Source organism: Sceloporus occidentalis, unplaced genomic scaffold (assembly GCF_023333645.1).
Source record: "Sceloporus occidentalis isolate IW3139 unplaced genomic scaffold, rSceOcc1.0.p SCAF_27, whole genome shotgun sequence".
Taxonomy (NCBI): Eukaryota; Metazoa; Chordata; class Lepidosauria; order Squamata; family Phrynosomatidae; genus Sceloporus; species Sceloporus occidentalis.
Window position 1 is genome coordinate 7,997,206 of NW_028317007.1, and position 26,463 is coordinate 8,023,668.

General features: G+C 39.6%; 1 protein-coding gene across 1 annotated transcript in view; it reads left to right on the top strand.

Annotated features, from left to right (window-relative positions):
• The window catches only part of LOC149299892 (glypican-6-like), a 248,546-nt gene that overhangs the window by 151,783 nt on the left and 70,300 nt on the right, over nucleotides 1-26,463 (top strand). The window contains exon 4 of the mRNA XM_089485848.1: nucleotides 2,505-2,670. Within this exon, the coding sequence (XP_089341974.1) occupies nucleotides 2,505-2,670 (166 nt within the window). The remainder of the gene's footprint in view (nucleotides 1-2,504; nucleotides 2,671-26,463) is intronic.

The window sequence follows — 26,463 nt, forward strand, 5'->3', positions numbered from 1 at the left end:
GATGTTTTTAGGGTAGCCTTGGAAGGCTGCATTTCCGCTGACATGTAAATTGTAGGAGATTGTGACGTTTCTGGCATTTGTAATGGCTGCCCTCTTTTGCTCCTCACCTGTCATGATGGGTTGCGCAGGTTGGGAAACACAAAGCAAACAACCTAACTATGCTTGGATGCTATTTTAGGAGCACCTGGGGGCAAAGAACAACTACATTAGCACTTAAAAAAAAACACAACTCGCATCATAGTCAGTTAATGTTATTATAACTCTTATGTTGTTACATGTAATACAGACTTAGATAAATAGTATTGTAGTATTGCTTTATTTTGTTAGTCTTCGTTAGTGGTCAGTCAAGGTATTGGTTAACTTGACCAAGCAGATTCAACTTTAGCACTCACAAAGCAGCTTGCATATTCATTATTATACAAGCTGTTTGTTGGTACCTACCACTTAAAGTTGGCTGAACAAAAACAAAAAGCACTTACCCCATCATAATACCCCCAGGCTATTGGCATAGCACTGCCTTGCGGGAGAATTCCAGGGGCTTTCACTTTGACTCAAAATTTTAGCAAAGTCTCTAAAAAGTATTTTCTGTACAAACAAAAAGCAGGCAGCTACTTAATAACCTATGTTATTCTTTTCTGCTGGGCAATAAGATTGTATCATTTTGACATAAAAAATACCATGTGAACAACAAGGTGAGGCACAGTAAAAAAGATTAATGTTATAAATTAAACAAAGCATAACAAAATGATTGCAGAAATATACTCGGCACCAACACTAAAACCATAAGGGAAGGTATTACATTTTTTTTTAACTTGTAGTACAGACTGTCGTTAAACCTCTATGCCAATAAAAAGTCACACACTAGAAAAACGGATCTACGGAGAGTAGGCTGTAGCAACCAAGAAACTGTGTATAAAAGAAAAAATGTACAGAAGGAGAAAGGGTACGAAACTCTTAATGGGATGAATAAATGGGGTTTACCAAATAATAGAATTGCCCTCTCACAATCATAACTGAAAACACATTTAAAACTACTACATTGTACAAGTTACTTTCTATTATCAGCTGAATTTCCTTTTTTCACTTGCATTTTCTATAATATATGACATACTAATATCATTCTAGTACCTAGGTGTAACTTTCTAAACGTATATATACACATATATATATATACACACACATATATCTATCTATCTATCTATCTACACACATTATATATATAATGTGAGAAAGGATCAGATACACTGTATACAACATTGAGTTAATATTAATATACCAGTATATAGGAATGACACATAAAACACGTAGTTGTCCATTGTTGCTTTTTCAAGAAAAAAAATGACAGTTCTTTATTAGTCTTTGTTTGTATGTTATTGTCATCTTTAAAATTAAGGCAGTTTTGTTCCATGCTGCTAGACATTGCTGTTAGACATTTATATATACAGAAGAGTACTTGAGTAAAATGTAAGCATGCATAAGACAATGCAAAATAGCTAGTGAGTGTTTGGGTCAGAAGACAGGTTACAACAGATTATATACCGTGCAATTTTATCTTTGCCATAGAAATACATTTGGTGAATAAAAACATTGTCATTCCAATATAGCAATATATAGGTCTGCAGTGTCTGATGATCTCAAAGCTTTTTACAAGGAACAAATGCTGTCAGTTGTATTGGAATCCCAATGGATAGTTGTGAACTGGCCTTTCTGCTTTCAATTGTTGCAATGGCTTTGAGAGCATTTCCTGCTAGAAGAACTTGCCCTTAACCCCTTCAGTACTGAGGGTTGTAGCACCCTAAAGACCGTAGTTTAGGTCTTTACCTTATATAACAGTGTACTGAGAAATGCATGGGATGCAGGTACATCCATCGGGGCCTAACCTTTTACGGATGTTTCAGTCACAAATGGTCCATATGTTTGCAAAGGGGTTAACAATGCATAGTGATAATCAGGGAGACAAAACGTTTACTATCCTCCAAACTCCTGATCTAGCGGAGTCATTAATGCAATTTGAAGTGTCATCCAAATGTTGTTCCATCAACATCATATATATGCTTGCAATTTTTATTTGCCAAGAATAATGGAGATATATATTTACGATGATCTGGGACATTCATACATAACTTGTTTGCATTCAATTGAACTCTTTTTAAATGTTAACTATATTTTTTATAAATAATTCTAAATAACAGTATGAGTCCATGTTTATGTTCAATAATTTAGGAGAATTATGTACATTTTATGAAGACATGCATAGTTCACTCACTTTCATACATATAGGTAATTGGCAGGAATGCTTACCCAAAGATACATTCTAGCTGTACATTTGTGAGCTGGACCATAGCCTCTATGTATCAAGAGAAAAATATTACATTATTTGGATTTTCAAATTCATAGAGTTAACTGTTTTGTTTTTCCCAAATAAGATTTAATCCAAATCTTTAATCCCTGTCTGCGAATACTGAGCGATTGAGATATTTATGCATCTTTTTTAATTTTTACAGATCAGCCCAAATCCAAAGTGTATCCGTGCTCTCATGAAGATGTTATACTGCCCTTATTGTCGTGGACTTCCCAGTGTAAAACCTTGCAACAACTATTGCCTTAACGTGATGAAAGGCTGTCTGGCTAACCAAGCTGATCTAGATATTGAATGGAATCTCTTCATAGGTAAGGGAGTTGTTTTATTTCATTTTTCAAATACTAGCATTTGGCATAATGTTTTTTTATTAGCTTTTGCTCTAAACCAGCATTCTTTTTTCGCATGCAATAATAATGCACATTCAACCCATAAATGTGAGAGCTGGCAAACAGTCATCACTATATGACTTGCTTAAAACACATTTAGAACTCATTGTTCACTGTCAGGTACTGTATATAAAGCAAAATACTACTACTTTAAAGTAAATCAAAAAGTTTGAAGAACCATGTTCTATACTACTTCTAGATCTTATTGAAAAGGACATATAGAAATGTGCCAATGTGCACGTGTAGAAGGTGTGCACGGTGTCATGTAGAAATATCCCAACTAAAACATCTTCCCAATACATCAATGAATTTAGCTTGTTTTGAAGGTGTTTTTCTCAGCTATAACTTTTTTTTTTTTATTTCCCTGCTCATTTTAGGAATTTCTTCCTCCTTTTTATTTTGGAGTAAATATTTGCTGCTTCTCTTAGATTGTTCATTTTACTGTCTCCAACCTTGAGTTCAACAATATCATGATACTTTTTAATTGGTCAGCTCTTCTAGCTAATCAGTACTGGGTAAAAATGAAATTGTTTTAATTTTCTGGATTTAGATAAGCAAGTTACTGTGTTTATGACTCTCCCTATGTGAATACACCATCTTTTTTATATACTGTAAACCATGCTTGCTGATATGCTGGAGGGTTAATGTGAGGTTGCACAGTATTCGGTTTCTCTCTTACACACAGTTATTTGGAGGTTTGTGAATTATTTGTTGTTGTTTTTTTTAACACCACAGAGAAAAAAACCACTGTCAGCAACCAAAAAACTCAACCCCTCTTACTAATCTAGACAGAAGTCCCAACGTTATTGAATATTCATGTACGTGATATATTTCACTAAACTCTCCCTCTAATTTTGCCTTCAGTTTCCAAAAACATTCATTTCATTGGATTTTATTTGGCATTCTAATGAGACAATATGTATATATAATGTCCAATATCATTAACTATTACAGTCATATGTATGCACTATATACTGTCCCTGCATCTCACATCGACTGTATTGGACTTCAGTGCAGTTCATTCAAATGGAGAGTAAGTCCTAGGATTCACTTAGTATTTCAGATGAAAATTGAAAAGCGTCATTTAAATGGAAATGGCTGAGCACCAAAATATATATACTTTTAACAGCAAGGGGTAGAAAAACAGTAAAATTCAGATAAATCTTTTTTTATGCTATTTGAGGTGACAAATCTTTGTAAATCTTTTAAAACAATTCTGAATTGCAGCGATTTCCAACCAAACAGAATACCAATCTTCATATGCATGATTAGGGATCACAAAGATTTCTATTTTATTATGTTTCTAAATTTACACCTAAATATTTCTTGGATTACTGTCTACATGGGATTGATGAATTATTTTTTATGCAACAGAAAATATTAGGTTTTCTTAAATCTGACTGAAGAAAATTATAACAATTCAATTATTATAGTTGACTTGCATACATACTATACTGAATAAACATCGCAGATTTTTCAATGTAATCTGTAATTTTTATTTCGACGTACTGTTAAGTAATTTTTATGGCTTGTATTTTCCCATATACCTAAAATGCATTGAGAGTGTACCTACCCAGATGGAAGGCCTAGCTAACCAACAGTGGATTTAAATAGATTTAAGTGTGTTTTACTCATCTGTCTGCTCTGAGATAAGTCTTTGTGTCAGTGACTACCATTTAATGTTCAGGGATGTGGGTGCCGATTCCTAGGGTGAACAATGACCATCCAGGGAACCTACAAGGAAAAAAGGGCTCAGCACAGTTTCAATGAGGATAAATAATTTTTTAAAAAGTAAAATTTTAACAATTTAAATAAAAAGGAAATAGATTTATTGCTACTAATGTATTGACTAAGGCTATGCAGACACAATTCTAAAACACTGAATCTGTAACATACTGACACCAACTGTATTTTCTTGCACACCACTGACACATACCTGGCATGACCTGAGTTAGCTAGAGGAAGGGACATCATGAGCCCCATAGCATGATGAAATTCTGGAGCACCTGGTTGATGTTTAGATAACGTGGAAAAAATATGTTAAAGAAATACATTTTGAAACAATATTAAAAATGAATTACTTTTATTGTTTCTTAATTATAAAGAACTTATGATGTCATGAAACAGGAAGTTCTACTTACCGAGAGCTTCTTTTCCCTGCCAATCCCTGGTGACACTAAGGATAGACTCCTCCTCCGTACCTGAGATAGGGCAGGACTCAAAAAACTTAAAAGCCCCTCCTCCAGCGAATACCAAAGACCACACAGGAAAAGCAATCTGATGCAACAAAACTTTTATTGAAAGGAAGGGAGGGAACAAAAACGTGTCACCAGGGATTGGCAGGGAAAAGAAGCTCTCAGTAAGTAGAACTTCCTGTTTCCCTGCCATCCCAGGTGACACTAAGGATAGATGTACCAAAGCAGAAGGGTGGGTAGACTTAAGGAGACAAAACAGCTTCAAGGACCTTCCGACCAAAAAGAGAGTCCTCCTGAGCCATCTGGTCGAGACGGTAATGCTGTACAAAAGCATGGAGAGTTCGCCAAGTAGCTGCCTTGCAGATCTGGTCAGGCGAAATACAACATCTTTCGGCCCAGGAAGTGGAGACCGCCCTAGTAGAGTGGGCACGGATCCCCACAGGAGCAGGTTGGCCAGCCGCAGAATATGCCAAGTTGATGGTCGCAACAATCCACTTAGCGATGGAAGACTTGGAGATGCTGACACCTCTGTTGGGTCCCAAAGAGGCCACAAACAAACGAGAGGACTTACGCAGGGCCAGAGTCCGTTCCAAATAGATGGTGAGGCATCTCTTCAGATCGAGAGAGTGAAGAGCTTCTTCTTCAGCTGAGCCAGGAGCAGGAAAAGGTAGGCAGCACAATCTCCTGATTCTTGTGGAAAGCCGACTGAACCTTGGGTGCAAATTCCGGCGGTAGAGAGAGAGAGGACCACCTTATCCGGGAAAAAAACAGAAACGGTTCCTTCATAGACAGAGCCTGAAGTTCACAAATCCGACGAGCAGAAGTAATGGCTACTAAAAAGTCTGTCTTCAGCGATAGAAAATACAGAGAAACCGACTGAAGAGGATCAAAAGGAGGTAACGTGAGTCTACGAAGGACGAGATTCAAGTCCCATGGAACCATTCTGGTGACAGAACGAGGACGCATCCGGAAGATGGCCTTGGTAAAACGTCTAACCGCAGGCAGAGATATAAGCTCAAACCCCAGGAGAGAACTGATGGCAGAAATATGCACCCTGATAGTGGAAGGTTGAAGTCCACTGTCGAATCCCTCTTGTAAGAAATCCAAAATGGAGGCCGAGGAACATGAAGATGGCAAAATTCCCCTGAAACAACACCAACCGTGAAATCTCTTCCAGATCTTAATGTACCGCAGAGAGGTAACCCTCTTTCTACTCTGCAGAAGAGTTTCAGCCAAACGAAATGAAAAACCTTGCGCTCTCAGCAGTTCGCGTTCAACCTCCAGGCCGTCAGGTGGAACACGGCAGGGTTTGGGTACAGGAATGAACCCTGATGCAGAAGGTCTCTCCAAGCCGGGAGCTTCAGAGGGGGAGAGAGACCTAGAGTGATCAAGTCCGAATACCAGACACGCTTGGGCCAGTCTGGTGCTATTAGGATCACGGAGGCATGATCCTTCTTGATCTTTTGTAGGACCCTGGAGATCAGAGCAAACGGAGGAAAAACGTAGATGAGACGGAAATTCCACTCCTGGGTGAAGGCATCTATTGCCAAAGGATGATCCTGAGGTTTGAGGGAAAAGAAGACAGGAATCTGAGCATTGTCTCTGGATGCCATCAGGTCGATCTCGGGTAAGCCCCACTGTTGGACGATGAGGTCGAAGGCTGCCGGATGCAGAGCCCATTCGCCGCTCAGTACCGGAGTTCTGCTCAGGAAATCCGCTTGAGAGTTCAGAGTCCCTCTGAGGTGGATAGTGGACAGAGTCATGAGACGGGACTCTGCCCAAAAGGAAATCCTGAGTGATATACGGAGAAGTCGAGGACTTCTTGTGCCCCCCTGTCTGTTGACATAGGCTACTACAGCCTGATTGTCGGAGCGAAGCAAAACGTCTTTGCCGGTGAGCAGATGTTCCCAGTGATGCAGAGCCCTTTCTACTGCAAGCAATTCCAGACAGTTTGAAGGAAGAAGCTTCGCAGCTGGAGACCAGAGACCCTGCACGAATAGGTCCTGATATGTAGCGCCCCACCCCTTGATGCTGGCGTCGGTGGTGAGAAGATCCTTGGAGACAAGAGACCATCTTCTCCCTGCAGCAAGGATGTTTTGTTGGAGCCACCAGGCGAGGGAGGCTCTGACATGCGGTGGAAGACAGACAAGCCTGTCCAGATGGTTGAGGATAAATCTTTGAAGAATTCTCATGTGGGCCAGAGCCCAGGGCACCGCATACCTTGCGGAGACCATCTTGCCCAACAGGGACATGCATAGCTTCAAGGAGCTTCGGTGCGCAGAGCGAACCCTGCGTACTAGGAGCTGAATGCCCTTGATCCTGGCAGGAGGAAGGAAAGCTTTCCCGGAGCAGGAATCCAGGCGAAGACCCAGAAACATCAGTTGTTGAGAGGGAATGGTGCAGGATTTGTCCCAGTTCAGAATCCAGCCGAGATCTTGTAACGTGTCGACCACCGTGGCAAGGTGAACCTGAAGAATCTGCGCTGTCCGGGCATGTATAAGCTAATCGTCCAGATAAGGAATGACTGAAATTCCCCGAACCCGGAAATGCGCTGCCACGACTGCCAAAAGCTTTGTGAAGACTCTTGGGGCCGCCGACAAACCGAATGGAAGGGCTTGAAACTGAAAATGCTGGACAGTCGAACCTCAAGGAATCGCCACTCTCAGGAAACGTTGATGCGATGGATGGATGGGAACGTGGAAATATGCATCCTTCAGATCCAATGAAGCCATGAAATTGTTGAGGCATAAGGTGTCGAGGGTGGATCTCACGGTTTCCATCTTGAACCAGACAAACTGGAGGTAACCGTTCAAAAAGCGTAAGTCTATGATGAGACGAAGACCTCTCGGCTTCTTGGGGACCAGAAAAACCGGAGAATAAACCCCCTGACCTTGTTCTGGTCAAGGAACAGGAACCAGGACTCTGAGGTCTGTCAACTGTTGAATGGTGGATAACAGGACCGACTGCCTTACCTGGTCTGGAGGAAGGTGGGAGATCAAAAAACAGTCTGAAGGCCTGGTCCTGAATTGAAGACGATAGCCGTGTGATACAATGGCTCTCATCCAAGGGTCTCGGGTGAGTGAGAACCAATTGTCCCTGAAAAATTGGAGCCTTCCTCCCACCGGAATGGAAGAGGCGTCATGCAGAGTTCTTGGGGTCTTGAAATGCTTTGGAAAAGGCGAGTCTGTCAAATCTCCCCCTCCCTCGAGAGAATCTGCCTCGGAAGTTCTGTTCTCTGGACGAGGGGTTGAATCTAGAACTATGGCCCCTAGATTGTCCCGGGAAGAATGGCCGAAAGAAGGAGGCTTTTGCTGGGGCATCCAATGCTTGTCCCCTGTGGTTTTCTCCAAAAGGGACTCCAGCTCTTCCCCGAATAAAGTCTTACCCTTAAAAGGGATATTAAGAAGCCTGTTTTTAGAGGCATTAGCCGCTGCCCAGGCCTTAAGCCACAAGGCCCTTCTGACTGCAACTGAAAGCGCCAAAGCTCTGGCTGTCATTCTGATGTTTTCAATGGAGGCATCACAGAGAAAATCCACGGCCAATCTCACTGCAGCAACATTCTTGAGAATGGTCTCCCTGGGGGTCTTGGCAGCAATATCCTCCTCGATCTGGGAGAGCCAAATCTTGATTGCTATGGAAACTGAGGCAGAAGCAATACCTGGTTTAAGGACGGCAGAAGAAGCCTCAAAAGATTTCTTTACTGCAGCCTCGGCTTTCTTTTCCATCTGGTCAGAGAAATGAGAGCCATCCTCCAGCGGTAAAGCAGTCTTTCTGGAGACCCTCATAACAGCAGTGTCTACCAGTGGGGTAGCACAGAACTGAGTAAAGTCTTCATCAAAGGGAAACATGCGCTTAACCCTTCTGGACAGGTTAACCCTCCTTTCCGGGTGGTGCCATTCCTGCTTGATAATGTCAGATAGCGCAGGATGAACAGGAAAAGAGACGGACTGCTTGGAGAAGCTGGTACCAAAGAACGGGTCACTTTTCTGGGTGGAAGACTCCTCCAAATGCATGGCTGACCTAACAGCGGAAATCAAAGTCTCAATCTCTTCCCCCGGGAACAAAAAAGAGCTCTCCTCCCGGATCTCTCCTTCCTCCGAGGAACCTTCCTCAACCTCTGGATAGTCAAATTCAGAGTCAGAAAACAAAGGCTGATGTCCCAGAAGAGCGGGGTCTTGCGCTGCCGGAAGGTGGTGATAGGCAGGAACAGGAACGGTCTGACGGAAGGCAGATAAGGTAGACTGCATCTCCTCTTTAAGCCAGGTCAAGAACTCTCTACCCCCAGACGGCTCAGAATCCGCTACAGATCTCAGGCAAGCGGAGCAGAGCTTCTTACTTGAATCCTGCAAAGCCTTGTGACACCCAGAACATTGGGAATGCTTGGACTTAGTAACAGCTTTCTTAGCCTTGTCTTCAACAGAGGGCGGCTCAGAGTTATCCGGGGCTGACATATCTAAAGATGTAACAGCACCCAGCCAAACAGCAGGAACACACAAAGAAAAAAAATCACCTACCTTCATATATACTGAAAACAGGGTGCTGGAATCAGGCAGTAATCCGCAACAGCGGAGGATTGGCGCCAAAAATTTTAATTTTGAATGAAAACGAGGCTTGAAACGCACTTCAGGAAGTGCAAGAGTCCGAACCGGAAGTCGGCCGCCGCCATTATGGCCGCCGTCAGCACGCCGCAACAGCGGCATTAAGCCCCTGATCCAGTGACCGGCAAGCCTCCCAAGAGGTGCACCGGTTCTACCCTGGTGACTGCAACAGCAGACCAGGATGAATGGCAGGACGCGGGCGCCGCAGCCGCTGCCGGGACGAGGGAGCCGGACGCGCCGCCGGGACGAGGGCGCCGCAGCCGCGGACACCGCCGGGACCACGGTGCCGCAGCCACCGCCGGGACCACCGATCCCAAGGTACCGGCAGAAAAGCGCTGGGCAGCACAGCACCAGCCGCCCGGCTTAAGGTGCAGGGTATCCCCCAGGAAGGGGGCTTAGCCCAGGGAACACGGCTCCACCTGGAGCCGGAGAAAATAACAAAAGGGATGACGAGTCCTCCCTAACTGATGTAGGGCAGGAAAAAACACTGGAGTTAGTAGGAGGGGAGGGGCTTTTAAGGTTTTCGAGTCCTGCCCTATCTCAGGTACGGAGGAGGAGTCTATCCTTAGTGTCACCTGGGATGGCAGGGAAAATACCTTTCATGATTCTGACTTTAAGTGCATCCATAGCTTGCTAAGGATCCATTAGAATAGCAGCAGGACAACTGGCTGATGGCTACCCAAAGCTTAAGATATTTTTTTTTAAATTGTGTACTTCCTCCTAAAGCAGAGGTTTCAAGATATAGCTACAAAAATGTGCCAAAACAGTCCTGTTTTCCCAGCCAGTATCCCGATTAGGATAACTGACAGCTCTGTATGTTGGCAGTCTTAATTTGGCACTGCAGGTGAATAACAGGGGTGGAGATGGGTGTTCCAGTGAAATGCCCACAATTCACGTGAGATATCACAAACTTACCAAGTTGTCATAGTATTATTAATTATGTTGGATGTTTGGATTTCCAGAAAAGTGAACTCACTTATTAGCTCATGTTTTACTAGCAAATGTGGGTAAGGCACAGGCATGGAATATTTTAAATGTAAAGTATTTTTATTCTACAAGATCAGCTCATCTATCTGTCCATCAAAAAATATTTTATTTTTTTAAAGCATTATTCTTCACATTTGTTCCCTTATGTAATTTAGATCGACAGTGGAATTAACATATTACAATAAGTATGAATGCAAACATTTTTATGTGTTTTTTACAATGTTTTGCTTGAAGGCACATTTTATGCCTATTTTTTATGGACGTAGCAAAGATCACAAATAACACATGAAGAAGCTTCATTTGTAGGAAATATGCAGACATCTAGGCAGAGACAGATAGATGCAATGCAGTTAGTTACACGTTCTAAGACAGAGGGAGAGAGAGGGAGAGAGAGGGAGAGGATAGGTAGACTGGGTGTCATCAGCATACAGATGGTATTGAAAGCCATGGATGAGTTTCATTTGCCAAGTAAGGTAGTGTAAAGGGAGAACAGAAGGGGTCCTAGAACTGAGCCTTGGATTAATCCGACTGAGAGGGGCATGGGAGGGGCAATTACGCTTTTAATGCTGCATTTAGAGCTATAAGTGGTACATTTGGCATAGTTGGAGGAATATTTTTAATGGTATTTCATCCATTGGTTTATTTGTTTTGTTTCTTTAAGAATTAGACAAAAAACAAGATGCAAATTTAGGAGCAAGCTCAATGTATGGGCAGATCCGGGGGGCATGGGGGAAATACCTCCCCCATTTTGAGACAGCATGCTTACAAAATAGGGATACCCTTGTTAAAAAAGAAGGGAGGGTCACCTATCATCGTGTTGTAGGACCCTATGGGAATAGTGCGGCAGCAAGCTGCATGGAAGGCAAGCTGAAGATTGGGTAAGTGAAGTCTGCGTGTCTGCCTGTGTATGTTAGCATGTGTGTCTGGGTATGTGTATGCGTGTCTGTCTGGGTATGTCTGTATGTTAGCATATTTGTTTGGGTATATGGGTGTGTCTCCGGGTATGTTAGCGTGTGTGTCTAGTTACGTCTCTGTGTGTGTCTGCCTGGGTATGTTAGCATGTGTGTCTGAGTATGTATGTCTGTGTGAGTGTGTGTATATGAGTGTGTATTTTAGTGTGTGTATGTGTCTGGGTATGTTTATGTTTGTGTATGTGTCGGGGGATGTTACCCTTTGCATGTGTGCATTTCGGTATGTTAGTGTGTATGTCTGGGTAAATGTGTTTTTGTTTCTAGGTATGTTGGTGTGACTGTATGTTAGTCTGAATGGCTGTTTGAGTGTCTACTTATGTTAATGTGAGTGGCTCTGAATTCACCCATGGCTCAAAGTGTGTTAGTGAGATTTTGTTTTAATCCTACCTTTTTCAGTATTTTCAGTGAAGCATTCTTGAATTAATTTCTCTGGAGGACTAAGCAATGATTGTAAACATGAACTGGAAAGTGCTTTGAATACATTCATTACTTGGGAAAAATATTAGCCAAGTGGACAAATCATGCCACTTAAAAAATGTCTTATAATTATGAAAACATGAGCTGTTTTTAGAAACAAATGTCTTTAGCCATTTGAACAGCAAATGTGTGTGTTAATGTGTCTGTAGAAATAGAATTAACCAATGACTACAAGCACCCTGTGTGCATTAACACTCATTACTAGTTCCCAGAGGACTTTCAATTATGCTCATTTTTAGCCTCTCTAAATGTTCAGCCTTTTTAATTATTTTGTACTAGATCCACTAAGCATTTCATATTAATACAGTGCTCGAGAAAACACCAGAGCTTAATTTGCTGCAATAAACTAGACATTTTGGAAACACAATTTGTCCTACCTTAGAAGCAATTAGAGCTTTTTAATAACTACATTTGATGTCGATCTTTCAACACTTCTATTCTAAATAGTAATTAGTGTTACATTGATAGACCTAAAAGCATGCCAATAATGTAAATGTTTGAAGGACAATCCCCAGTTTCTTTCTTTCTTTGGCAGTATTTAGTCAGTAGACTGACCCCATACACAAAACATATTTTTTTTGCAGTTTTTTTGCAATACACTGCTTACATATAGTATGTCAGATATCATTTGTGACATCTGTATTTACGCAATTCCATTGCATGCTGAGTTACGTGTGACATAATCGCTGCAGTGTTCTGATTTCCAGGAGGCTTCCAGGTTGTGAGGACAAGCTTTAAGAGTGTGAGAGGATTGTGAGTGTTTAAGTACTTGCGTGAAACATTTAGGTAAGTAAATTAATTACCTATGGGAGTTTAATAACCATCATACAGGAATGCATAATGTTCTATGCACATACTGTCAGTACTATATTTTAGCTAAGAAGATTAAAATAAACTAGTGGTCTACTTTCAACATTCATTTGACTGATTAGCCATTTTGAGCATGAAAAGTTGATCCATGACAAAGAAAAATATATAAGCTTTACTATTAGTTGTAACTTTTCTTAAATCAGCCTTTTTTCATGGTAGACTTTTGTTTTACTAAGACTACTATAGGCAGTTTGAAAGAGACAAACTGGTCATAGTGTTATAGAAGGTTGTAGGCTAAGAGACTGGAATTAAATTGATATAAAATGCAATTTAAGAGTATTTAAGTAAAATAATAATTATAATAAAGTATTGTCATCCAGTACAAATTAATAAAAAGTAAATAAAAAAAGTGTTTGTTTCGTGTCAAAACCACCATATGCTTAGTTTCACCAGCAGGCTTCTTCAGATGTAAAGTTTAGACTGTATGAGCACTAGCCTTGCTAGGAATGGTGGTAGTATTTAAAGTGCTGTGGATTACTAAAAGTGATAGTTCTTAATTTGAATTCAGTTTTGGCACAGATTTGTACTGCAACTCTTCCATGCTCAGCACCAATAAACATTTTGTCCAGGCATCCTGCCCCTATTATGAGACATTTTCCTCTAAAGACCACAAATATTAGTGGGAACAAACTTCCCAACCAATTTCTAAATTGCCACATCCCCACCAGAATTCATTATATCGAACTAATAAACAATTTCAAATCAATTTCAGTAAACCATGGAACTTTAGATCCTACCTTCATTCCTAGTCAGGCTAGTGCTTGTGCTGAATGTCAGTACAATATTTCTACTGGATGTCAATACAATATTTGTTGTTTTATTTAGATATTATATCAAAACTGAATCTTATGTCAATTTAATTCCAGTCTCTTAGCCCACTACTTTCAATAGTGCTATCACCAGTTTGTCTTTTTTCTTACTGCACTCTTCTAAGGTCATTGTGAACGGCCTTCTCCTTGATAATTATTATTTTACCAGCACAGGTTTTATTTTTCTCTATTTCTTTTCCTCTTTTTGTGTCTACAGTTTTACATGTTAGCTCGCATTCTAAACAGTACAGCACAAAATTAATTTTAAGATATTTTGTGTTCCATAAAGGACCTTTTTATAAAACAGAATTATATCTGTAATGATATCAAATATGCTTGCTCACACTTTTAGAAAAGATTAGTATTGGTATTTAAACCTTTGTGCTATTCATTTTAAAGATTAATATGTCCATAGAAATTCACTTTTATATTTACCTAAAATTATTATTAGAGTCCCTCTTCACAGAGAAATACAACTTGTAATCCCTTTAAAAGAGAAGGTCAGGTGCAGTTGTATTACTTTACCAATATAATAGTATGGAAATTGAACATAAAACATAATGGATTGTTTAAACATATTTCTGAAAATATAGTTCTGAAAATGGAAAAATGTAAATTAAATTGTCTTTTCTTTTTATTTGTATTTCCCCTGCCTGCCATTGCAAATAGGAATAATAACTCAGTTTATTCATACTACTAGACCGTGTGTCTGGTGGACAGAGGTAACTGTTTGCAAAACTCCTCTGGTTTAACACACTTAGCCCAAAATACAGTACATGGTTTGTACTGTTCTTCAAACAGTGATATCCTGAATAGATTATATTTGATTAAGCTAGTATACAAAATATGCTGTATGGCCGTCATGTAAAATAAGGAAATGTATAGTTCAAACTTATTCTCTTTAAAAGTTATTAAATATAAACAGTATAACTATTTTACAGTGCTGTGGAATATGATGGCGCTATATAAAACAAACAATATAAAATCAGATTGTATCTTAATCATGTAGTACCCTAAAGTTAGTGACTTTTTCATAAATGGTTTTCAAACTTTAAATGGTATAATCATCATTATATGAGTGAAGTGGTATTACTCATACCATGAATACAAGACCGTTACTAAATTCCTTTAACATGGTATAACAAAAACAGATATAAATTAGAACTTTATCTCTTTTACCATGTTAGTTCATAATATCATTTTAAATAAATACAAAGCAGAGCCCAGCTGACCCAGACATACATTGTTGAGCCAGACCTCCCGACTGTGTGTAAGAAACTGTTGGGCCAGACCTACCTACTGTTGAAGGAGACACTTCAAGAGTAAACATTAATGTGAATAAATAGAATCACTATTCTTGGGTTCAGTTAATTTTTTTGATGGGGTGTGCAGAGACAGACTCAAGCCCACTCATGCTCACCCCCTAATTTCTTTGTTAAATTCAAGAAAACCATTTCTACATTTGTTTTTATGCAAAGGATATTACATCAATTAGTCCCTCTATTGGAGGGAGAATTGCTCTTTGGGACCCAAATCCTGTGGCATAACTATAGGGATTGCAGCAGTTGAACTAGCAATGGTGCCCGCCTCTCTATGGGTCCCAGGCGACCCCTGCAACCACTTGTTCCTGTCTCTCTCCATACTGCTTTGAAATTGTTTAGAAACATTGAAGGGCCCTTGTGAAACAATTTTGCACCAGCACAGAGAGAGAGACAGGCATGTGGGGACCAAAATCTGCAGGATAAGTAAGCAGATGCGGGCAGGAGGGAGGGGTATGTAGGTTTGTATGCATGTGAGCATGCATATCTATGTATAAGTGCATGTGAGCATGCATGTCTATGTATAAGTGTACATGATCATGAATGTTATGTATAAGTGTGTGTGAGCATGAATGTGTATGTATAAGTGTATGTGATCATGCATGTTTATGTTTAATTATATGCGACCATGAATGTGGATGTATAAGTTTGTGTGAGCGTGGATGTGGATATATAAGTGTGTATAAGCAGGGATGTGTATGTGTGTGTGCGAGCATGTATGTCTAAGTGATGTGAGATGGAGTGTGTGTTAGCATGAGTGGTGTGAGAGAAGGGAGTGTGTGTGTTAGAATGATGTGCATGTGTGTGTTAGGGAGTATGAGTCTGTGTGTTAGCATGTGTAAATTAGTGTAAGTGTGTTTACTTATATGTGACATAGTGTATGTTGGAGGGGGACAATGATGGCACAGACAAGCTGTTTATGGGCAAAGATGGCACAGGCAGGCTGTTTGGGGCACTGATAAGGTGCTTGGGGGCAAAGGTGACGCTGTGGGACATGTTGCTCGGTGTAGTTGGGGGCCCCTGGGTAATTTTGTGCACCGTGGCCCTGTGCTTTCTAGTTACATCCCTGCGCAAATCCCTTTGGTAGCTCTGAATAATTTGCATATAAGCCACACAAAATTACTTTGCATTGAATTGAATAAGTGAAATACGTAATTGTTCTTGTAAATGGCTTCCTTAGTGTCAGGCCCTGAGATATTGTCCTACTCAGCACAGAGGGTACCTATCATGACATTGTCCCCTGGGACTGTGGTCCTTTGTGGCAGGGCTGCGCAGTTGCCAAGTAGGCTGCATTTCTGGCCCATGGTAGCGCAGATGCTGCACTAAGCCAGAGCATGTGCAATACAGCCGGGGAGGATGTGTGTCCTGGCGCCCAATGACACAGCACCTTTAGGAGGCGGGCAGCTGAAGGGGGCAGAGCATCCCATACTTTTTCTCTTTACTGTTCCACAGACGAAGGTGACAACCTGCAACAGGTTTGCGACCCTTTGCTACCAGCCCTGACCATTTGGATTACCTTTTGACCGTGCTTTTGCCTCATGCCTTTGTTTTGACGCTTTAGGATTACCATCTCCAACTCCAGGATACCAAAATCCTTTCATCGGGCCTCCCTGCTAATTCCCTCCCAGCCCAGTCCCTCCACTTAGTCAATAAGTTACTAAGAAACTCTAGTAAAGTCCTGTCCTCCGGTCACACCTGAATCCACAATCCTCAAAGCAAACATGCTAAATTTAAATAGTACTAACATAATAGATAATTTCAATGCTGGGTGTAGTTGTGGCATCATTTGGGTATGACAGGTCTCCTTTAAAAATAATTTTCCAAACACAATTTATATAATCCTTTTGACTGCTGTAGAGCCAGTATGCACAACACTAGCATGGACTGTTGCATCACATTTTAGAACAAGGAGGACTATTCAAATTTGTGTTTGGCTTTTGTGTAAATTTACAAATAAGATACCATATGTTATGAAGGTGCCTAACTTTGAAGTAAATTGTTCACTTATGTAATAATAAAACACTTGCATAAACCTTCTCTGAGGTGCTCTAATGAATACATTGAAAGCATAAAACAATACTTTGTTTCCAGGTGCGAGTTGTTTTTATATTGTGGGAAAAGTACATATTTAAAACAAATAAAAACAATATTTGTAAGCCTAAACCGAAAATAAGGCTTACATTGTATGTTGTATCTTATATAAACAATGGAATATGTAGTGCCTAAAATATGAATACACAATGTAAAGGCAAGAGACACGTGTACCCCTTTGCCTTACCTTTGTTAAAACACAGCAGCAGACTGGCTTTGGAAATTATGAGGCATTGTGTACCATGATGTCACAGTGAAATGATGTCGCAGATAATATATGTCCTGTTTCATGTACTTAAATACTTATTTTTTTAACATTCTCACCTAGCACATTATTTCAGTGATATTCCTCTAATACATGTGTCTTCGTGGCCACATTACCATGGTGTATGTTTTACTGTAAATGCAAACAAAAAGTTATCTTATCGAGTCCTCGATAGCACTGTGTGATCAGAGATTGTGAGAAATAAATGTCAACATGTATGATGGATTGTTTTAAGTGTCTTTCCACAATAACTGATCTGCCTATAATACTCTGGTGCTTTTTTTTTTTTTACTCTGTTTTATTTGTCTTTGTTTTCAATGGTGTACTTGAGAAGAGCTTTGGGACACATACATGCTCAGTTCTGCAAGACTATCTTCCCACTGGGATACCTGGGCCGTGCAAATGACAGAAGGCTCACAATTTGTGCCAGAGTACCTTGCTGTATTGCAGTATTGATGCAGTCCTAGAACAAAACATTGTGACCATGGTTCTTTTATTTTTTTCTTAACTGTTTTTAGTAATATTAGTAATCTAAGATTTTAATCAAAACATTATTCTTTTGTAACAATGCATTGTACTGTGCACAAAATCTTGAAAAACATACATCTCATACTAGGAGCCTAAATCTAAAATAAAAACAAGTGTGAATGCCATTTTTGTGGGTTTTATGTTATTTTCTGTAATGTTGTTGTATCTTTTTGACTATTTTATCACAAAAATAAAAGTTTCAAGATTTTACATAAATCTCAGGTTCTGAGGGAGCATATTCTCAGTGTCAGACAGCATGCCAGGTGGTACACCACTGTTTGAAATCCTCACATGAATACAAGAAGGCTACACATTACCTGTATGCAAGATACGCGCTGGCCTAAAGGGCAGATCTGGCAGGGACACCTCTTCTGCAGTGGAATTGACTCACGACCTCTGGAGCAGCAGGGCCGTTGGGGGGTGAAAACAGATCTTCCTTTAAATGGACCAAAATAAAGGGAGGGCAAAGTCTGTAAATCGAAAAGGCAGTCCAGGCCCAACAGGCAGGCCCAACAGGCAGGCCCAACAGGCAGGCCCAACAGGCAGGCCCAACAGGCAGGCCCAACAGGCAGGCCCAACAGGCAGGCCCAACAGGCAGGCCCAACAGGCAGGCCCAACAGGCAGGCCCAAGCATGAACTATGGTTCCAAAGAACTTAATGAACTCACACCTCTGTTACTGGGAGGCAGGGATATAAAGCCTGTTCATTAGATCAGGTGTGAGTTGTTTAGGCTTCAGGTGAGGGAGGCAGGGTAATAGCAAAACCAAACACAGCTGAACAGAAATACACAGCACATTAATTATATACATAGCAAGACATGCATACATGGTACAGGATGCCACAAAGGACAGGCAACAAGGCAAGGAACACAGGGGATGGAGTGAAAAAATGGTTAAAGAAAGGCATAGCAACAGCACGAAAATTGCTTCTGTCATGTAGTGTAAAATAGCCCTGGTTCTTAAAGGGTTAAATTATCAAGATGAAATGTTTCCACTCAGTACTCTTCCTGCAACCCCCTCCCCTAAATAAAATCTCAGGACAAAATGAATAAAAACAGCTGTTTGTCCCTATAATAGTTTCAATTAATAGAAATAATGAGAATTAATTGGAACAGTGATTATCATAGGTCACATTCTTAGATTTTAAAAATGGAGCAGCCATTTATATGGTAATTTAACTTAAGAGATATTATTGTGGATAAGCCTATAAACGCAAGTAATTTAGCTACAAGGGCTGAGGGTTCTAGTCTGTAACCTAACAATCACTTCTGTTATTTATAGCTGTATAGAGAAAAACAGTAATCTAGGATAAAATGTTGGTTACAAACTGTCAGCTCTGGAATGGCTAACATGACTGTTTCAGAATTAATAAGATACTAATGTAGCTGTTGCGCGGCTGACTGCCAAGATAATTGAAAAAACTTTAAAGCCTAGCAAGTCTCCTGGGTCTTTGTATGGTAATGCTGGGTTTTAAAGCTTTCATGGCTCCTTTTATAATTTTATGAAGAAAACGTACCTTCAGTGGCAAAAAGGATATTTTTTGTATTCACTGTATTCAAAATTCTACAGTTTAACCAATTATTCAAAATGTAACTGCATTCCAGCACTGTGCAAAAGGAATGGAAAAATTATGTTAATTATGTAACATGTTAATATTTTATTTGTATCATTTAACAAAATGCAAAGTGAGTGAACAGAAGAAAAATTCAAATCAACTCAATATTGGTGTGACCACCCTTTGCCTTCTTACCCGATCTGGCCACTCTCTGGCTGCTCCCGTGGCGAGACCCCCTCTGCTGGCTCCCCGGGCAGTCCCGATCCACTATTTAAGCCTGGTACTTTCGCTCCTGAGTTACCGTTGGTTGGTATCTTATTTGTTCCTGTGCAGTTTTGTGGTGTATTCTCCGTTTTGACCCGGCGTGCTGACTCTGCTCTTTGGTTGCTGATTATGCTCTTGGTTTGGTTTTCTGGCATTGATACGGCTTGCTGACTACGCTCCTGGTTCTGATTTAGCTCCGAATTGCTTTCCTTATTTGACCCAGTCTGTTCACTACGCTACTGCTCCTCTTCTCTTTCCTGGTTTCCTTGGTATGCTCCACTCTTTGGGGTTCTACTTCTCCATGGCATTACAATTAGTTATACTAGGTACACTTGCACACAGTTTTTTCTCAAGGAGCTCGGCAGGTAAGTTGTTCCAAACAACTTGGAGAACTAAGCACAGATCTTTTGTGGTTTTAGAGAGACCCAGTTACTTTTCTCAGACAGATAATGTTGAGATCCGGACACCTTCTTCTTAATAGTCTTGGGCGCCAGCCAAGCCTTCTTGTTCGTCTTCGTGTTCACCTTCATAAAAAAAAAACAACCCTTTGTATTCCACTCATATTCTTTTTGGGCGGATATTCATGTACGTTAATTTTTTTCCCATTTTTAGCAAGAGTTAATACAGGGTTAACAAGGTAACAGTATGCAACAGCTTTGGCGGCAGGATTTTAAACGTCCGTAAGAGTGACTCTATTGGTTACCGGCAGGGGCCTCCTCTGCCATCAACCAATGAAGGGCAGCTGCTCTTCACCGGCTGATGCCAGATGAGCCCCCTGCCGGTGACCAATAGTGTCGCTCTTATGGACCTCCCCAGGCCAAGTTGCTCCGAGGTGTACATTGCCCTGCGCATTGTCAGGGAACTCAAATTCCCATTTCATTGGGTAAATTTCAGACATAGAGGTGTTCATTAATTTGAATTAGCCTGCACCCCATTGGTTGATTTAAAGATAACGTCAATGACATGAAGTCGGCAGTCACAGAGTACATAGTATGTAAATGTACTTTCTTAATCTACGATAGTATACACTTTTTAATAGTATCACCCCTATTTTCATCTAATAATAATGTACATTTAGCACATTCCAAACAGCCCTGGTTAACTGCTGAATTCAGAATATTATACAAAGGGATGTTTGCTTTTAGGCTAGAAGATCCTGACACAAGAGAAAAATGCTATTAACAACACAGATCAATAATGAAATAAAAGCTCAGCTTAACATGAAAGATGAACCAGAAGGTATGGTCAAACATAATTCTCATTTCACTTGCAGTGCCATTACTTAAAGTTGATATTTTAATGTTTAAAACAAAGGGGAACACACATTAATTGTTTTTATTTGTTGCTGTATTGTTCCACACTTTGCTTGAATGTAAAATTGCAATTACAAGTTTTTATATGTCATAGAGAATATATTCAGCATCTATTAAGGAAACACTGGGAACGTTTACTGATCTGTGGTTTGGTTTGCATAATAGTTACATGTAGAAGTCAGTGTTAATAAGACCACCTACCATAAGCATCAGCAAGAAGGGGTGCTTGCTCACCTCCTACCCTCAAAATTAGCATAATAAGGCCACCCTATCCTGCATATGCCCACTCCTTGTACAGTACTAATATGTTGCCTGCCCTGAAAAAAAGGTTCTATGAATGCCAGGACTGTACTGCAATAACGTAAGTGTGACCTACAGCTACATATGCACAGTAGCTTGTTACGTCTTTATGCTCATGCCAACTATAACTACAATCCATACATTTAAAATTTGCTTTACCACAAATGTATTCTCCAGCTACTCTCCATCTGTACCCACCCATCCTGCCAATCCCTGCCTTTTTAGGTCAAACTGGGGCTAGTGATTCCCCTACATGTGGCTCTGGGCAGCCAAACCCTGGGAAGACACTAGGTTTAAATAACTAAGGTTATTTTTACAGTATATCCACAATAAATGTTTCTAATTATAACAGATTTTGTCTCTAAATATTTAGTTAGTTATTAGTCTATTTAGGATCATACATTTTTATGCAGCTGTAAAACACGTAATGTCAGCTATAGTTCTGGACAGTCTGGATGATTTAATAATTATAATATGAATACATTTTCTAAATTCAATTTACTGTGTTTTTTACCCTTTAAGACACACTGAGTAACTTGTGGATACTTTTATTTTTCTTATTGATCTTCTTTTGTGTTTTTTTTTTTTTCATTTTAATTTTATTATTTTCAGTTATATTTTCTGCAAAATAATTATATCAGTTGAAAATGATTTGAAGTCTAACAATCAAAATCCAGCTGTTTCAGAAAATGTCCACTCTCCGATTAGTGTCTACAGAAGCAATGCCTTTTGTCTTAAAAAAGAATTGCTTTAACGTTAACTCTGTAGCTGTATGAGTGTATTAAACATTCACTTGAGACTTAAATGGTAACCATCACATCTGAGATAAAATAAAAATTAAATAATCTATGGCATTATTGAAAGCATTATTTTCAGCACCCTCATAAACCATATCATAAAAGCTGTCATATATGTACTTATCTGCCATTAAAATGCACATTTTATTACATTTTTGTTTACTTAATCTTTTCATAATACTTAAAGAAGAACTGAATCTGTGGGGAAAAATTATTTATCGCAGGTGTCATTATCTTTATTTAATGTTTGCAAGTTATTGAGATTTATATTTTTCAAGACTTAAATTTAATAGTATAATATTCCTGACAACCCCACTATAGAATAATGCATATTAAAGGACTTACCTGACACAGAATAGACTGTCCTGCTGCAGAAGCTGTCCTGTTCCTCCTCCATTAACTGATTATTCCTGAAACTGCTTTAAGCTAAATTTGGAAAAATACATGAACAGTTAAAGTGCATATGATGGCTCAAGAGCCCCTTTATGACAAATGTAGCTTCAACAGGCCAGGCTCAGCCCAGTTACACAGTCATTGTCTCGTAAAACCTAAAATAGTTTACATAGAAGCATTAACCGAGACAATGACTACCAACAAACAAAATGGCTCCTTACCCCTGTAACTACCAACCTTAAATAACGCTCCTCCAAAACTCCTCCCCAAATCCCACAATTGCCACCTTATCCTAGCCATGCTATGCACTCTGTCAGGGCCCACTATAGCTCATTCTGTCCCCGTTAGCTTCAATCATGAGCATTTAATGAAATATTCCTTTGTATCCCCTGATCCCTTGATTGTACTGGAATCCTACTATCAACCAGGTATACAGTTGTAACATACCTCCTGTACGTTACTAATCATCTACCAATGGGTAGCACTCAAATTTGGTTGTACATTTCCTTTGTAAAGCTATTACCATAGTGCAATCAGATATCCATATTTGCAGGAGATAGTCCCAATATTGTGCCATGTGTTGTTGCAACTGTCCTCTGTAGTCACAGTAGCACTAAGAGGAGGTTCTGCATGCCCCCTGAACCTACTGCCCTAGGCCTAGTCAGCTTAGGGCAGAATAGATTGCTTTATGTATATATATTGTAACAGAATCCAGGTTATGTAGTAGACAGAAGGTACATAGAATTCTGCACAGTTTATTTCCCATGTAATGATTCTACATCCTCAGTGTAATATTGGGTAGCTGTCAGCATGTATTATTAAAACACACCATTATTGAGGCACATGTGTGGTAGGGGGGGCACTTAACACTATGGTTTGGTCAAAACCTACAAATATGCATAAAAAACGGCTTTCATAATGAACCTCAGCCATATACAAGACATGTTACTATTCTGCATTTTTCAGAGTTCACCTTTACCATGGCATGGCCAATGGGTGTAAAATGAAAAGATGTTTGAGTATAGAACTACTTTCAAATTCGTTGCTTCTATATCTCAGAAATGATTGTTCTACTTCAAAAGAACATCAATTTCTGCTACATTATTTGAGGACATAACTATTCCTCAGTTAAAATGAGAGATTTCAGAAGAACATCAATAGTCTTGACATGCAACTACACTGGAACTAAGTAGTTTTCTATTACAATACCCATTCATGCACATTTTTCATCTGCACATATGTTCATTTTGTTGAGAATAAGAAAGCTATATTTCTGGATCCATGCTGTATATTGAAGTTTTCTGCACAAAATGAAGCAGAAATATAATTTATTTAAAAAAAGGGAACTTGGTTTGTGTTTGTTGTTTGGCTAAGCATTAGATTATAGAAAAATTTGAACAAGCAGAGTAAATAAAACCATACCTGGCAGTAAAATCTCAATTTTCTTACCAAGGCTACTACATCATGAATGTAAATCTGATATTTACTTATGGAAACAAAGGACTACATTGATAGACACAATTTTATATGAATAGGAGTCTACAAATAAAATATGTGGCATTTTAATTAATAGACTATTACAGTCTACGATGTGTCAAAATGAAATTGGTGATAAAATAATGCTGCATCCCAATCTGAATGCTGAATGTTCCAAAAAGCAACTTGCATGCTTAAGATGGGTGATAGAACCAGGGTTCCCAAACGAGCCTCCTCCCCGTAACCACCTCCCACCACAAGCATAGTGTAACCTCAAAAGAGCGACATGGTGGGAGAACAGGTGTCCATAGCGACACAGTTCCAATTGTCAGCAGGCATCGCTGCAGTCCCTTGCCGCCGCGCAGTTCCATGGATTTGTGGCTAGGTCCCGATCAGGCGCATGGAGCGTTTCCATCCTTGGAGGTCTGGTTAGGGCAGACCAGACGGGGTTTTCCAGTCACCCTGTGCCCCCCAATGAGCGCAGGAGTCACTCTATGAATCCGTCATGGCACCCTCCAAAACTCAACCCTACCCCATGTGTCCTCAGCCTCAGGGGGTTTCCGTGACAAGAACAAAATTAGTTACCCGGTGCCCACATTCACTTTCACTCACTCTCTCGTTCACTCTCATGCCCTTTCCCTACCATGGATCTAACCCGACTGTATGTGTAAATATTGTAGGTTAATTTTCCCACTTTTTTGGTTTGTTTTTATACTAAACATCTTTTTTATTTTTATAAGAAAACAATATATAATATATGCAAATACTTGAATATATTTAGCCTTTTCCCATATGTATTAGCTACGTATAAAGTATTTGCATTGATTTTTGAAATGCCTAGGACTTGGAATTGTTTTTATAATTACAGGACAAATATTAAAATATATACACTGATTCCAAAGTAAAAAAAAAATAATTTGGCATACTGTGACCAGAATCTTGATAGTGGTCACTGATTTCCAAACCAGCCCAGAAGAATTTATGTTTGAGTGCTAAGGTTCTTAGTTTAGCTACACTGATGAAAGCACATGACAACCCACATGGGGTATCAGCATTGGCACTAGCTTTGTTAACCATAAGTAAACCAGAACAGATTCCAACCACTGATGACCATACCTAGAGCCCTCTTTAGCAGTAGGAAGTTCTGCTGATATCCATGGGCTGTCCCACTGACTTTGCCTAGGACACATCACAGGAAACACTATATTTTTAATGGGGAAATGGGCATAGAGTAGGACGTGCCACAAGTTTCCCTCTAGGTAACGTGTGTTTTCCTCATATCCTTAACCATCAGTGTCATTCGGAAATATTGCTTTAGGTTATAGAGAACTAACTAATGTTCTTTTTCTAGTTATTTTACTTTAAACAAGGATAGAGCAGGATAACTAATTCTGTGTATTTGATCAAACATAGATGCACAGTGATGTATAGGTCGTATTTCAAAAACATATGGAAAGACAGTGTTACCTACTAACAGCTTATGTGAAAAATGATTCATGGATATAATTGTTTGGTAAGCTGTTCAGCTCATTGCTTCACATTATTTTTATCACCATGTTGGAGCACCATATGTAAGGCATTTGTTTTGTGTAACTCACAAAGACACAATGCTTTGCTTTATGGAACAAAGCCTTTTCACTATAACCTTTATTGACAGGAAGCTTTTTCATAGCCCAGTGGTTCCTGATTATCTTAGTGGAAACCATATATTAATGAAATCATATCAAGGACATAGCAAAAGTATCATAAATCAGTGTTGTCGCTATTCCATGTGTCTTTTCATAGTTATGTTTATTTTACTCCAACAGGATCATTCATCCATGCCAATCGCTAATTATATTAGTAACTTATTCATCGCCCTTTACTAACACTGCCCATTCTGTGTCCTACCCAAACTATAAGAAATGATTTTCTAAAAGAAAAGTGTGCCACGTCACATGAGTCTGAGTTGTTTTTTAGCTTTGTGTAGGCTTGTTATGCAAAAAATTGTGTGATATTTCTGATGTCACGTGCATCTTAAAAACAGGTAGTGTTCATAGAGGAGGTAGTGTCAAAAGAGGAGGCTAGAAGCCTAGCCTTGCTTTCAAATATGGTAAATGTACAATTAAAGCAAAACTGTTAAATATGGAAAAAAATGAATAGGTACTTAAGAGAATGTTTTCAGAGTATAACAATGTTCAGACAATGTTGACAATTCACATTTCTTAAATTATTAAATCATTTAACTGTTTAATGTATTTTACTGTACCATAAATGCACCTTACTATTAGCATTACACATACACTGTTTGTCCTAAAACTGCTTCATAAGCTTTACTTTTACAAGTGGGTAGAGCTTCTTATAAATTGAAAATGTCACCTGCACTAATAGATTGTACCCGTTATCTGTTCAACAGTCATAAATTTGCAATTGCGAGACACCAAGGTAAGTCAGGCAACCATTGACTACTAAAATATGATATAAAACATGAGATTGGGTGTCTTCAAATACAACATTTCTACCCTAAGA